The sequence below is a fragment of the Centroberyx gerrardi genome, chromosome 2 (assembly GCF_048128805.1).
Source record: "Centroberyx gerrardi isolate f3 chromosome 2, fCenGer3.hap1.cur.20231027, whole genome shotgun sequence".
Classification (NCBI taxonomy): Eukaryota; Metazoa; Chordata; class Actinopteri; order Beryciformes; family Berycidae; genus Centroberyx; species Centroberyx gerrardi.
In genome coordinates, this window is record NC_135998.1 from 15,995,640 (window position 1) to 16,007,521 (window position 11,882).

General features: G+C 37.8%; 1 protein-coding gene across 3 annotated transcripts; it reads right to left on the bottom strand.

The window, feature by feature from the left end:
- Nucleotides 1–405: 405 nt before the first annotated feature.
- prodha (proline dehydrogenase (oxidase) 1a) lies at nucleotides 406–11,247 on the bottom strand. 3 transcript variants are annotated; one of them, XM_071899548.2, is made up of 15 exons: nucleotides 10,804–11,247; nucleotides 10,305–10,513; nucleotides 8,563–8,597; nucleotides 8,254–8,316; nucleotides 6,820–6,969; nucleotides 6,314–6,378; nucleotides 5,861–5,977; nucleotides 5,491–5,570; nucleotides 5,045–5,126; nucleotides 4,738–4,830; nucleotides 3,706–3,852; nucleotides 2,889–3,064; nucleotides 2,682–2,780; nucleotides 2,290–2,378; nucleotides 406–1,348 (listed from the first exon to the last, which is right to left on the bottom strand). In XM_071899548.2, the coding sequence occupies exons 1-15, from the start codon at nucleotides 11,146–11,148 to the stop codon at nucleotides 1,155–1,157; spliced, it is 1,944 nt and encodes a 647-aa protein (XP_071755649.1). In that variant the 5' UTR covers nucleotides 11,149–11,247; the 3' UTR covers nucleotides 406–1,154. The 3 variants fall into 3 exon arrangements, with proteins under 3 accessions (XP_071755649.1, XP_071755648.1, XP_071755651.1); XM_071899547.2 differs by having other exon boundaries at nucleotides 8,254–8,319; XM_071899550.2 differs by lacking the exon at nucleotides 8,254–8,316 and having other exon boundaries at nucleotides 408–1,348.
- Nucleotides 11,248–11,882: the final 635 nt, after the last annotated feature.

Sequence of the window (11,882 nt, forward strand, 5' to 3'; positions counted from 1 at the left end):
GAAAGCAAGAACTACCAATGATACCAGTGATATAAACACTTCTCACACTGTATAGGCACCTTGCACTTTCTGTGCTATGTGGTGTGATTTCGTGTGTTGTTTCTGCTTTAGTTGATGTTGTTATTGATGTTATTGTTGTCATCGTTCTGATTCTACTACACAGTTGACACTAAAAACACTTAATTACTGTAATTGGGTTTTTTGTTAGCAGAAGTCTTCAATGCACTACATACCTGATAATAACAATATTAACAATGTTTAAATGGCTTTTAGGTTGGGTATAATATGCAACTCTTTGGTGGTGTTGAGAATGATCTTAAGGTGGTAAGCTACAGTGGAATTGATGTGACAATGTCAACATTTAATTGAGAGCAGAAATCACTATTTTGTGTACTGATACAATTCTCTAGATAGGTCAGTGAGAATACTTGCAACTTTGTGTGCTTATCCTTCAGTTCACATACAACAGGTGAAAAATGGTGAGAGATTCCGTGTCTTACTTCCACAGGGCAGAAATTTGGGGTCATGGGAGATGAAACAGGGGACCATCTGGTTTGTGATAGTATATTTACATCTTTAATGGCCAACAGATTAGGAATAGATCCAGGAATACAAATAAAAGGGTTAGGGTTTCTATACAAGTATATAATATGACAAATAAAATAAAATATTTTTTAAGCAACCAACAACATTGAGCAGCATAATAATTGCTATCTCACAAATTATTTGTTCACAGACAAAAAAGTGAATCAAGACACTGACATAAAATCATCAATCAACATGCTAAAATACTCAACAATCCCCTTTGAGGAGTGTATCAGAAACAACTAGTTGGTGCTAATTGCTTCCAGTTAAAGTAATGCGAAAACATTCATAAGGCACTTTCACAGCAAGAGCTGCTTTAGATAGATTTCACATTAAACAAAACATAAAAGAGTGACTTTTTTAGCATGAAAAAGCACTTTCCTACAAATAAGGCACTTAAGGTAACAATATTAAAAACAATATTGACTTGGTAAGACAATATTTTATAGGCATAAACATGCAAGGGAAGGGCATTAACCTTCCTGTACAAAGAGCGCCTGGTAGAGGAACAGTGAAGATGATGGAATGCTTTAGTTACTGCGGACAGTGTGTGTGAACCTAGTTGAGACTCAGACGACAGAAGGCTTAGAGACAATCTGACCACTGAGCAGCCTGCGCTTCAGCTCCTTCCACAGCAGGCTGCGCTCTCTCTGGGATCCCTTCATGAAGCCGCGGTTTTCTTGAGCGCGGCGAGACAGGTAGGGAATGACCTCGTTCACTGGGCCGTATGGAACATACTTATAGACTGGGAAACCTGCTTGTCCTGTTACACAGTAACATAAGACAGGGAGACAAGTGTTAAGACCAGTGTCCACTGCCTACAGCGTGTGTGCAGAGATGCCAGAGATGTAAAGACATATTTGTGAATTAAAGCTTGTTAACTTAAATAAACTTCAAGAGGTCTTCACAAAAGTTACAAAACTTAAAAACAGATTTTCATATTTTTTAGCACTAATATATTTTCAGAGCTTAAACAGACATTTAAATTGTTGAATGTGTATTTGTGAATCGAATTACACGCGTGGATTGCCTTGCATTTTGTACTCTACTTATTTTTGACTGACTGGCAGGCGGGTCCACAGAAATAGACCAGAACAGACGGGCACAAAAGGCCACATTGGTGCCGTGGACATACTAAATATACCCGTGTCAGCTTCGACACGAGCACGTGTAAAAACCAGATCAAAAACGTATCTGGTGGACACTGCCCTTAAGACTGCAGGAGACAAATCTGGCTAGCTAGCTGGTTTCACTTCAGAGAAAAACATGGGGATCTGAATAAGTGTTATACGGTACATTTGTACTCTATCACATATAATACAAACATCAATTTACCATTCCTAATAAATATACTATGCTATGTAAAAATAGATAATGTTAAATATCAATAGGTTGTGATAAATGTACTTTCAGACCAATGGCATGTGTCTCCACTGACCCAAATAGAAGAATGTTATGACATACTGTACTTAACATTTTGTAACCGACTGCTAAAGACGTCACGAACCTGTGCTGGTTGTTTGCTTCAAAGATAACTATAGATTGGATAGACCTTCTTTGGGGTCAATGGCTGCATGAGTGTTCAAAAGCTGACGTCTGCAGGGACTGTTTCAGTGGAACAGCTCTGGCCAAAATGCCACATGATCAAGTGATGTAAACCTCTCTGATTACACAACTTCAGTATCCGAGCAGAGAGCAACATACCTAGTGGGAAGCTGATCTGGTCACACATGCCCAGCAGCTGTCCAAAGTAAACTTTATTCTCATTGGGTGAAAGGCCTGTCTCATTCATTCTGAAATGACAGAAAAAACACGTGATACAAGGCAAAATATACTTAAATAATGAGCGCTGGATTGTGGTATTCCATCATTGATGCTACAAAGTGTTTTCTGTTTTTAGAATTACACAGGGAAGTTGACAAAAATAATTTTTTATTTATAGCAATACCCTGGGCATTAGTTTGAACCATTATGATTAATGCTTTCTGAAAGACAGGTTAGTGGGTTTCCTGTTCTGTATGCATGTTCAAACAAAATATGCAGTTCTTAAGCCAAACTGGTTTCAGTTTGTCTTACAGGCCTGTGGCCAGGCTTACTTTTCTAGGGTAAATTTCACTGTGTCTTCATTGTGGGTCGCAACCATGATATTGGCCTTCCTGTTGTGCTCAATCTCCTCCAGCACATACTCCAGACACCTTCACAAACACAAAGTCGACAAGGCAGCTGGTTAGAATTCAAAATGTTCTGATTTACTGAACCACAAAGGGCCTTGATGATTTGACAGCTAGCGACTGGGCTCTTACTTGTGATACATCCTGTTCGTGGCCTCGTAGTCTGGGTTAATGGGGTCTTCATAGCCAATCTCCTTGGCCCTGTCCCTCTCCTGGTACATGTAGGCTCCACGGACCAGTTTGGCACCAAAGTACCAGCCCTCCCGCCGTGACAGCTCAACATCCACAGTTACATTGTCATAGGCTTCCTAAAAACATTAAGTTAGTTAAACATTAGTTAAACACATGAAAATATATAATAGTTTATCACACAACTCTAGTTCCACGTTCCATGGCTAAACTGTAACAGTTATGAAGGGTAAATGTATAACAAAGAAATAATTTACAGAAAGCTAAGGCCTGTTTTCAGAATCAGAATCAGCTTTATTGGCCAAGTATGTACACATACAAGGAATTTGACTCGGTTTTTCGTTGCTCTCAATGTACTTACACACTGCCAAACCTTTTTACTGACAGTGCATGAGAGGTTGCCTTTGTGGACATTGTTTGGGGCTGTTTTACCCAAATGAGTTGTATTTCATATTAGTACTGATAGATTGTTAGGGTTACATAATGTACCCATATCGACAGTCCCCACAAAAATTATCCTTTTTTTGTGTCATTTTAGTCTTTATTTGACACAGAAACAGGAAGGATTGAGAGAAAGACGGGGGGGGATGGCATGTGACAAAGGTCCTACGCCTGATTCGAACCCTTGGCCAACTGAGCCACCAGGATGCCCCAAAACTGATCATCTAATAGTTAAAAACTATTTAATAGTATCATTACAAAATGACTTGCTGTCAAACATACATGATTGGCGATAATGAAATGGGCGTTGCAGTCTCACCTTGAGGTAACACTGGTATGTGTTGAAAATGATGGGCTTTTCCGTGTTGAATTTCCTTTGCATTTCCAGGGTCAGTCTGCTAATTGCTGGCTGGAAGTACGTCTGCTCAGCGTCCACCATCAGCCGAACCCCATTCTCCATGGCATGCTGGAGCACACAAACACATGGTGTATTTCAGTTCATGCCGCTATCAATAACAGTCATCATCAATATGCACAAAACAAATAGGGGATCAGCACCTCAGCAAACACACTTCAATCCTACTTTCTTTGCTTATTTTCCTGAAATCCAGGTTATAAAATATTTGACAGCAAAATTAAAAAGTCAAAAAAATAAATGTTATTTTGGCAATGTTAACATTCTATTTGTTAAAGTAATTATTGAGTAGCATTTTTCTTCGACAAGACTATCTCTGACAGACTTTTCATTGATGGAAGAGCTCAAGAATAAACAAACTTTGGATAAAGGAAAACTTATGCAATCGGTGGCCTGTCTTCAATATCTTGGATGGCCGTTTTCCAGAGAACACATCATAGACTGTGTTTGCAAAAGTGTGAGTGCTATTTTTTTTTTCAGCATTTTTTCCAGCTGTGAGTGGCAAATAATGTAACAAGTTTAAGTATTTTTCTATGACAGTCATGGATACAGACACCTGTAATCTTTAAACAACACTACTTATTGAGATGACATGGATAATACTTTTTTTTTTTTACCAAGATAATAACAAACTGTTAATAAATGGTCAAGTAACATAATCAGAAAGCAATTTGTCATAATCTCTTATGATACAATACATAAATGATATACTGTTCATTTTTATTGCATTAATTAATGTTCAAATATCATTATTTATAGCATATATTTCACAGTTAACAATAAAATAAGAATTAACTAATGTTAAATAATGACAAATTCACCATTAATTGAGGACGGTTATTATAAAGTTTTACCATGATTATAACATGAGGTATATTTATTTATTTTGGCACATTATGTACTCCTATTAGTATTATTAATATTATTTAGCCTAACCTTGGCCAGAACGTCCACTCTCTGCAGCATCCTCTTCATCTGCCTCTCCTCCTCCGTTGTGAACTTCTTCAACAGAGGCTCCAGCTGGCCAGTCTACACAGCCAACACACAATACTTTGAATCAGTTAGCTTTTGCTTTCAGAAATGTCTTTGTGCATGCAACTGTATAAACATAAACATAAATATTCACTCTTTAATACTTAAACTTATAATATATGTATTATAACCTAAATAATTATCTGGAAAGACCCAGAAAATGCATCTGGGTGTGAATGTGCTTGTACATATTTACATCACAATGACTCACCTCAAGGTTTGGGACCATCAGCAGATTGGAGATTTTTGTTGTATCATTTATTAAGCTATTCCAGTCAAGCAGATCTATTGTCCTGCGGCATAAGAAGCGAGAAAATACCAGTCAAAATGTGTGAAATTAATAAAACATTCTGTCTATTAATAGCATACTATTTAATAATCAAAATTATTATTCAAGAATTAAACGTCAAAAAGTTTCAGCTTTAAAAAGATTATAAGTCTGATTGACACAATACTTGGTATACATACACAGCTGGCTGTGCTCTACATCTTTGCCAGTGGTATCACTCAAGAGAAAATGTGATTAAAAATGTAGATCTTGAATTTGTACCTCTATCCATTTTACTAATGCATTCAGCCATTCAGAATGAATCAGGTTCACCCACACCCATAACTTATCAAACATGATCATTATTATTGTAGTAATGAATGTCTTACCCTGATGAACCCAGTTTCTCTCCAGTAAACCAATTCTCAATGTCATCCTTGGCTCCAACACCCAGCTTAGTCAAACTCTCCTAAAGGGAAATATTCTAATGATTAAAAACAAAAAAACATCTGCATATATTTTTGAAAACTAATTACAACATAAGATCGGTTAGATGAGATATTCTAAAGGAACAAATGGTCAAATGGTCCCAAGGTCAAAAAAAGGTGTTCTTTTAGTATTTGTATCTTTCTAAAATATAGGTAACTGAAAACATGTTATTCTTTTAACAGAGGGCAAGTCATGCAGGCTTGGACACAACTAAAAAGGTTGTGTAACGAGCGTGAGCCTGCATTTGAATTTGCTCCAGGCTAGACCCACCTTTAGCTGTTCCAGCTCCAGTTTTTGTTCCAATGCCGTCATTCCAGATTTTCCCTGCTGTGCCGCGAGCAGGTTGAAGAACCGTCTCCATTTCACCAGGACTTCTGAGAACTGGAGCTGTTCAGATGCAGAGCAATTCATCAGCTATCAAGTTACAATACAATTACATTACATTACAATTTTGAGCCCAATTTGGATGGCATTAGTAAAAATATGCCTCTCCCCACATAGACAGGAGGCAGTTTCCTCTCTGACCCAATGCCTCATTTTCTTGCCCTTTTTGGATGCCATGTTAAACTTTCAAGCGCTGATGATGTTGGAGGTAACTAGCAAGGCTTTTGTCACTGTAAGGTTGTCAGCACTGATGCTGCCAAGTTAAAGAAAATCAAAGCTTTATGTAAAATCAGGTACATAAAGTTAAAGTGAATATGAAGAACATTAAGTTAAACTCACTAGGAATTGTGGTCGGCCCAGGGCGGTCATTTTAATGGCAGAAAATCCATCTGCAGACGTCCCCGCTGAAAATCAAAACCATAAGTGTGTTTATGACACAGCAATAATGGACATACTTCATTTGTCAAAGTACTAGAAAGCAGTTGAACCTAACTGATTAACATTCCTAGCCAGATTATATCAGGAATGTTATCCATGCTTTTATTTTGTTGTGTTTAGACGACTGTAACTTTTTTGTTTATTCCTGTCCAAGTCAGAAATACAGCTGCCATTTGCAGCTCTGAATTAATTTTAAGATTTTGCAGATTTCTTTTCATAGGTCTTACATTTCAGACTGTATTTATCACTTATTTATTTATATTGCTCATTGACTTTTTAAATTTAAACTTTAAAAGTGCTACATACATTGTTATCTTTATTAAACTAATTCAAAGATATCATCATTCTCATTTGCCTCCTCAGAAACCTTTATACATTTTAAGCAATATATGAAAATGTTAACTAACCAGAGGCTTTAATACAGTTTATGAAAGTCTCCATTTGGTTGTCGCACTTGGCCTCATCTGCATAGAAGTAGGTGCGAGCACTGATCACACCCCCACGTCTGTCCCCAAACTGACGATGGGCCTTGTATTTCTTCTCACGATGAGCAACATCTGGAGTCAAAGCACAACAATATTAGCTGCTTGTCTTGGCAACAGAATTTTCACCATGAGCCCAAAGATTATAACGGGAAGAAGACAGAAGAACAGAAAAACACATCACCGCCACCGCCTCAACTAAAACAATGTGGTACAGATATCTGAAAACAGGGTGCGATTTGTAAAAAAAACAGAGGGGGGGATATTTTTGGAGGAGGCGTGAAAATGAAAAATACAAGTGCAAACCCCTATCATACACATATTATTGTTCCCCAACGAATTCTATCCATATATGTCCATATATATCATATATGACCATATACGTATGTCATATATGAGCCACAGAGAGAGAGAGAGATTCTGAGTAGGAGAATGCCGTGTATGCATGCTTGTATACCTCCACGCAAGCATGCATACACTCATGCATGCTTGCGTCAGCTCCCGGTGAGTGTGATATAGCTATGTGGCAAAGAGAAGGATAATATAAAAGAGGGAATTTGTGCGACATTTTATTTTGAGCCTTAAATGTAATACATGCGGGCGTTAACATCCCTTTGCTACAAGCTGATTTCTATTCTAGTGGAATAAATAGGTTTACATATTGTCACCATATCGTACAGTAATGTGGGAATAGGAATAACGCACATCAGATAATAAATCAGACCTACTGGTGTGATCAATCGGGCCATTATGGCTCAAAATATACAGCGGCGCCAGTGCGTAATGGCTGTGCGTAATACAGTGGCTGCTTTGGCTTTAATCTACATACGTCTGGCCCGCAGGTGATGCCAGCTGTGTGCCAGTCAGCACGTGTTTGTGGACAGCAGCGATGCTGACGAAACAAGCCAGAGAGAAAATATATATATATATATATATATATATATATATATATATATATATATATATATATATAAATATATATATATATATATATAAATATATATATATATATATATATATATATATACATACATATATATATATAGATATATATATATATCTATATATATATATATATATAGATATATATATATAGATATATATCTATATAGATATATAGATATATATAGATAGATAGATAGATAGATAGATAGATAGATCCATATCCTGCCATATTCAGAAAATTTAGACAAGGGAAAACTGTTAGGTCAAATGACATATAAGTCCCAAACATGCCAACAACCCTTAAAATGAACCGAAGTTCTACCCAACTTCTTACATGCAGAAAGGATTTCCTCAGCCAGTTTAGACCACACTAGATCCAGACAGAACCAGTACCAACCAGACTAATTTACATGCCTGTGTGACTGGGAATACCAATCCTGATTGCAAGCACTGAGTCTGGAGTGTAGCAGTTAGGCCCTGCTGAAGCGACAGAACACTATTAGCAAACTAGTAATGCATCCTTCCCTGTGAATCATGTGGAAACGGTTGTGTTCACACTGCCAAACAGTTGTTACAACAGCTAGTCAAGCTCCTGTACTATGAAGCATTCAGTAGCTGGTACTGCAACAAATTAAGCATGATTTTGATGAGAACCAAAACATTACACTACAGTGAAAACAATGCAGTTTAGCAATCAACATTAGTTTCTACCAATATACACACCTGGACTTTCTTTCTCCGCTTCGGACACACAGGAACTGAAAGAGAGGGCAAGCTTGGCATCAGAGTAGAATAGCAAAAATGACTTTGACTTTTTCATACAATAAGACACAAAACTGGGCCCATAATATTGTATAAATCAGATCAACAACTTCAAAGTGAACTGCTTCAAAGTTGTGTGTTGTTAGGGAATTTACATTTTATGACAGACATTCACAATATTCAAATTTGCCATATCAAAACGTGTCCAGTATTTCTGTATGTTGAGGCAATCATTCACAGGAAAAAAAAACGGTCTGAAGAGACATTTTTATGCAGGAACCCGTTTCATGTTGTGGCATGAGAAACACGGGGGCAAAAGTGAGGGTAGAGGTAGCTGAGTGATGAGCAATTAAAAATGAACCAGTTAGTTCACTGTGTTGCTTGTCTTCTCCATGGAACCGACACTAACGGACTACCTACTGAACAACAATATACAGTATATATATATATATACATATATATATATATATATTATTCTGTAGTCATCAAAGATCATCACAAAATAAATGTAATTAATGAATTTAAAATACAATTTGTGTAACAAATTGCTTTGGTAATTAAGTCTTATTGAAAACTTGAGACTATCTAATGGTGTGAATTTGAATCTTGATGAAGATAATTAAATACTGACCAAGAAAATGTATTTGGTTTCTAAACCTGTCAAGATATAAAAATTCTGTACGCCATGCAGTGTAGGCCAGCTGGGTAAGTCTTTAATAAAAACAATTCAGGGGATGTTCTCAGTATTACGTTCAGCTGGCGTGTGTTCATACTCTGTGAGAAAATCCTCAAAATAAATAAGGTTATTTCCTCTGGGAAACATTACATAACACTGCCCGTGGCGTCCCATGAAAGGGTCTATTACATTACTCTAAAAGGGCGGCTGGTACCGCTTCATGTGACTGCATTCCTGCAGCTGAATCATAAGCTCCCACAGCTCGGCCAATTAGAAGAGAGGGGTCTGCCCCAGCTGGCCAATGGAGAGCTGTTTTGCTGGAAGTGAACAAATGTTTTGATTGCCATCTGTTGGTGTGGATAACACATTGGTAAATTTGCTCAAGTTAATATGATAAGCACTATAATGTAAGGTCAGAGCTGTAGAGATGGGTGGAAATAAGAATGAATCTATAAGTGAAATAAAATTATAGCTCAAACAGGCTTTTTAAGACTATAGGCCTCCTGTGTATATAAAAGGGAGTTTGTATGTCAGTGAGAATCTGAAAAGAAATAATTAAATAAATGAAAAAAAGAATCCTAAAATGGGAGATCGTTTTTTCAAATTCATTGACAAAGAAAATAAACTTCAGTGTTTTGACTGGATGTTGTTTTAACTGTACTTTGAACACCAATGTGTTTTGAACAGTGAAATCACCCTCAGCATGTAGTTAATGTCAGCCTATCCAACACACCTGATATCATGTGATACACAGCACACTCCATAGCCTCATCTACCATAAAGTTTTAGAGACTATTGCTCTAAATGCTCTAGCCCTGTGCTGCTAATAGATAAATGAAGTATAACTCTTATGTAAGTAAACAGTAACGCTTTAGCATAAAGAAAACAGCCTGTGATTTTTGGCTTTTGATTTCAGTGTTGATATAAGTAATTAAATGGGTCCGAGGAGGGGGATCTGTTAACTGATGATAAAGTACAAGTAGCCTAGTCTTTACTCAACTCCAGGTCAGATGTAAAAGGCACTTACTCCATCTCCTTCTTTTCTGCCTCCTCTTGTGTCAGGTCCTCTTCCACACTGTAGTCCAACACTGCCCCCACACCAAAGGCTTGATTCTTCTGAATCAGAGGTTTGATGGAGTTGTGGTCTTCTCCGGCCACAAACTGACCATAGAAGGTCATCTTCATCATCTTCTCAAACATCCTCTGGCCAAAGACCTTCTTACTTAGTGCCATCAACTGAAAACAAAACAGTTATTCTTACTCAGTTAACTTGCGTTATTGGCAACACAAATATCTCAGACATAATAAATATGTATCAGCTTTGACTAAAGGCAATTTCGTGCTCATTCCTTTTTCACACTTTACTTAGTAAGCCATTACTGTATCATGCATTGGGCTCACAGTTAGTTAAAATGTGCTTGTAGGCTACTTCTTCTTTTCTATGGAGCACAGGCAAAGAAGGCTGACGAAGCCAATCCATTTAAAACTAACACTTCATAAGTTACATTAACAGGCAGATAACTCACCTCCTTGTTCTTGTCAACGAGGATATCAAATGTACAAAGTTTGAAGACCAGGAGACTTCTGAGCAGCTCTATGTTATCCTTGCTTTTGTAGGCTTCTTGAGTGTTGTTGAAGTCAATGGCAATTTTATTTACGTGCGTATTTGTAACATTTTTAGTTTGGCTTATGAGCTCGACCGGGACAGCTTTCACCACTGCGCACTCATCAACCTGTTGCTCTTTTTCTCCCAGTTCCTGGCGTTGGGTGGATGCGGCTGTGGATCTAAATCTCCCAGGTGAAATGCGTATTTTCTTTATATTGTCCGAGTTTGCCCTAACAAGAGCTGTTGCAAACTTCGTGTACGACATTAGTGCAGATATGCCTATACGACTTAATTTCTCCTGTAGTTAAGCAATTTTCTTGTGTCCGGGGAACGCAGAATACACAACCCTCGCAGATGACCGGGATGTGTGTTAGGTGGTACATGCGTTTCAGGCGGGCGAGGGATACTTATAAGGCCATGTCGCTCGGGGGCGCGGCTTGTTACGTCACACTGAGTGGTGAGTGCAAGACAAACCTCCGTGCAAACTCAAACATGAGGTTCTGGATTTTGACTTTTAGTGTCGTATGTCATCACAAATTAATATTTTTACTTGCAAATATATCAAACAGAATAGTAACGTCTTTGATTTACTCTTATTTAGTCAGAACAATGTGTACATGGTATACTTTGAACTTGGTGTAGCGCCGATACGAACTAGGCTACAAACTATTCAAAAATCTAGCAATTTAATGTGGCCTGGTTTATCGGCAAAAGCACATATTCGGTAGTAGCTACATGGCTTAAAGTATCTTACGAATCTCTAGGAACCACTTCTCAATTCGGCATCCACCCAATCCACCAAGCAGCTCGTTTCAATAAAGTCTCTCGCTACCGGTCCTCCATGGCGCATAGTTGGAAGGCGAACCATTGTCAAAGTTGAAGATTTATAGGAGCAAGTAGCCTGCTTGGTGGGTGGTATGATATCTATGCCGAATTTGTATAGCGGCTTCAAAGTCATTTTTTTAAAGTCTTGCGTCCTACTTTATGGGGTAGGCTACG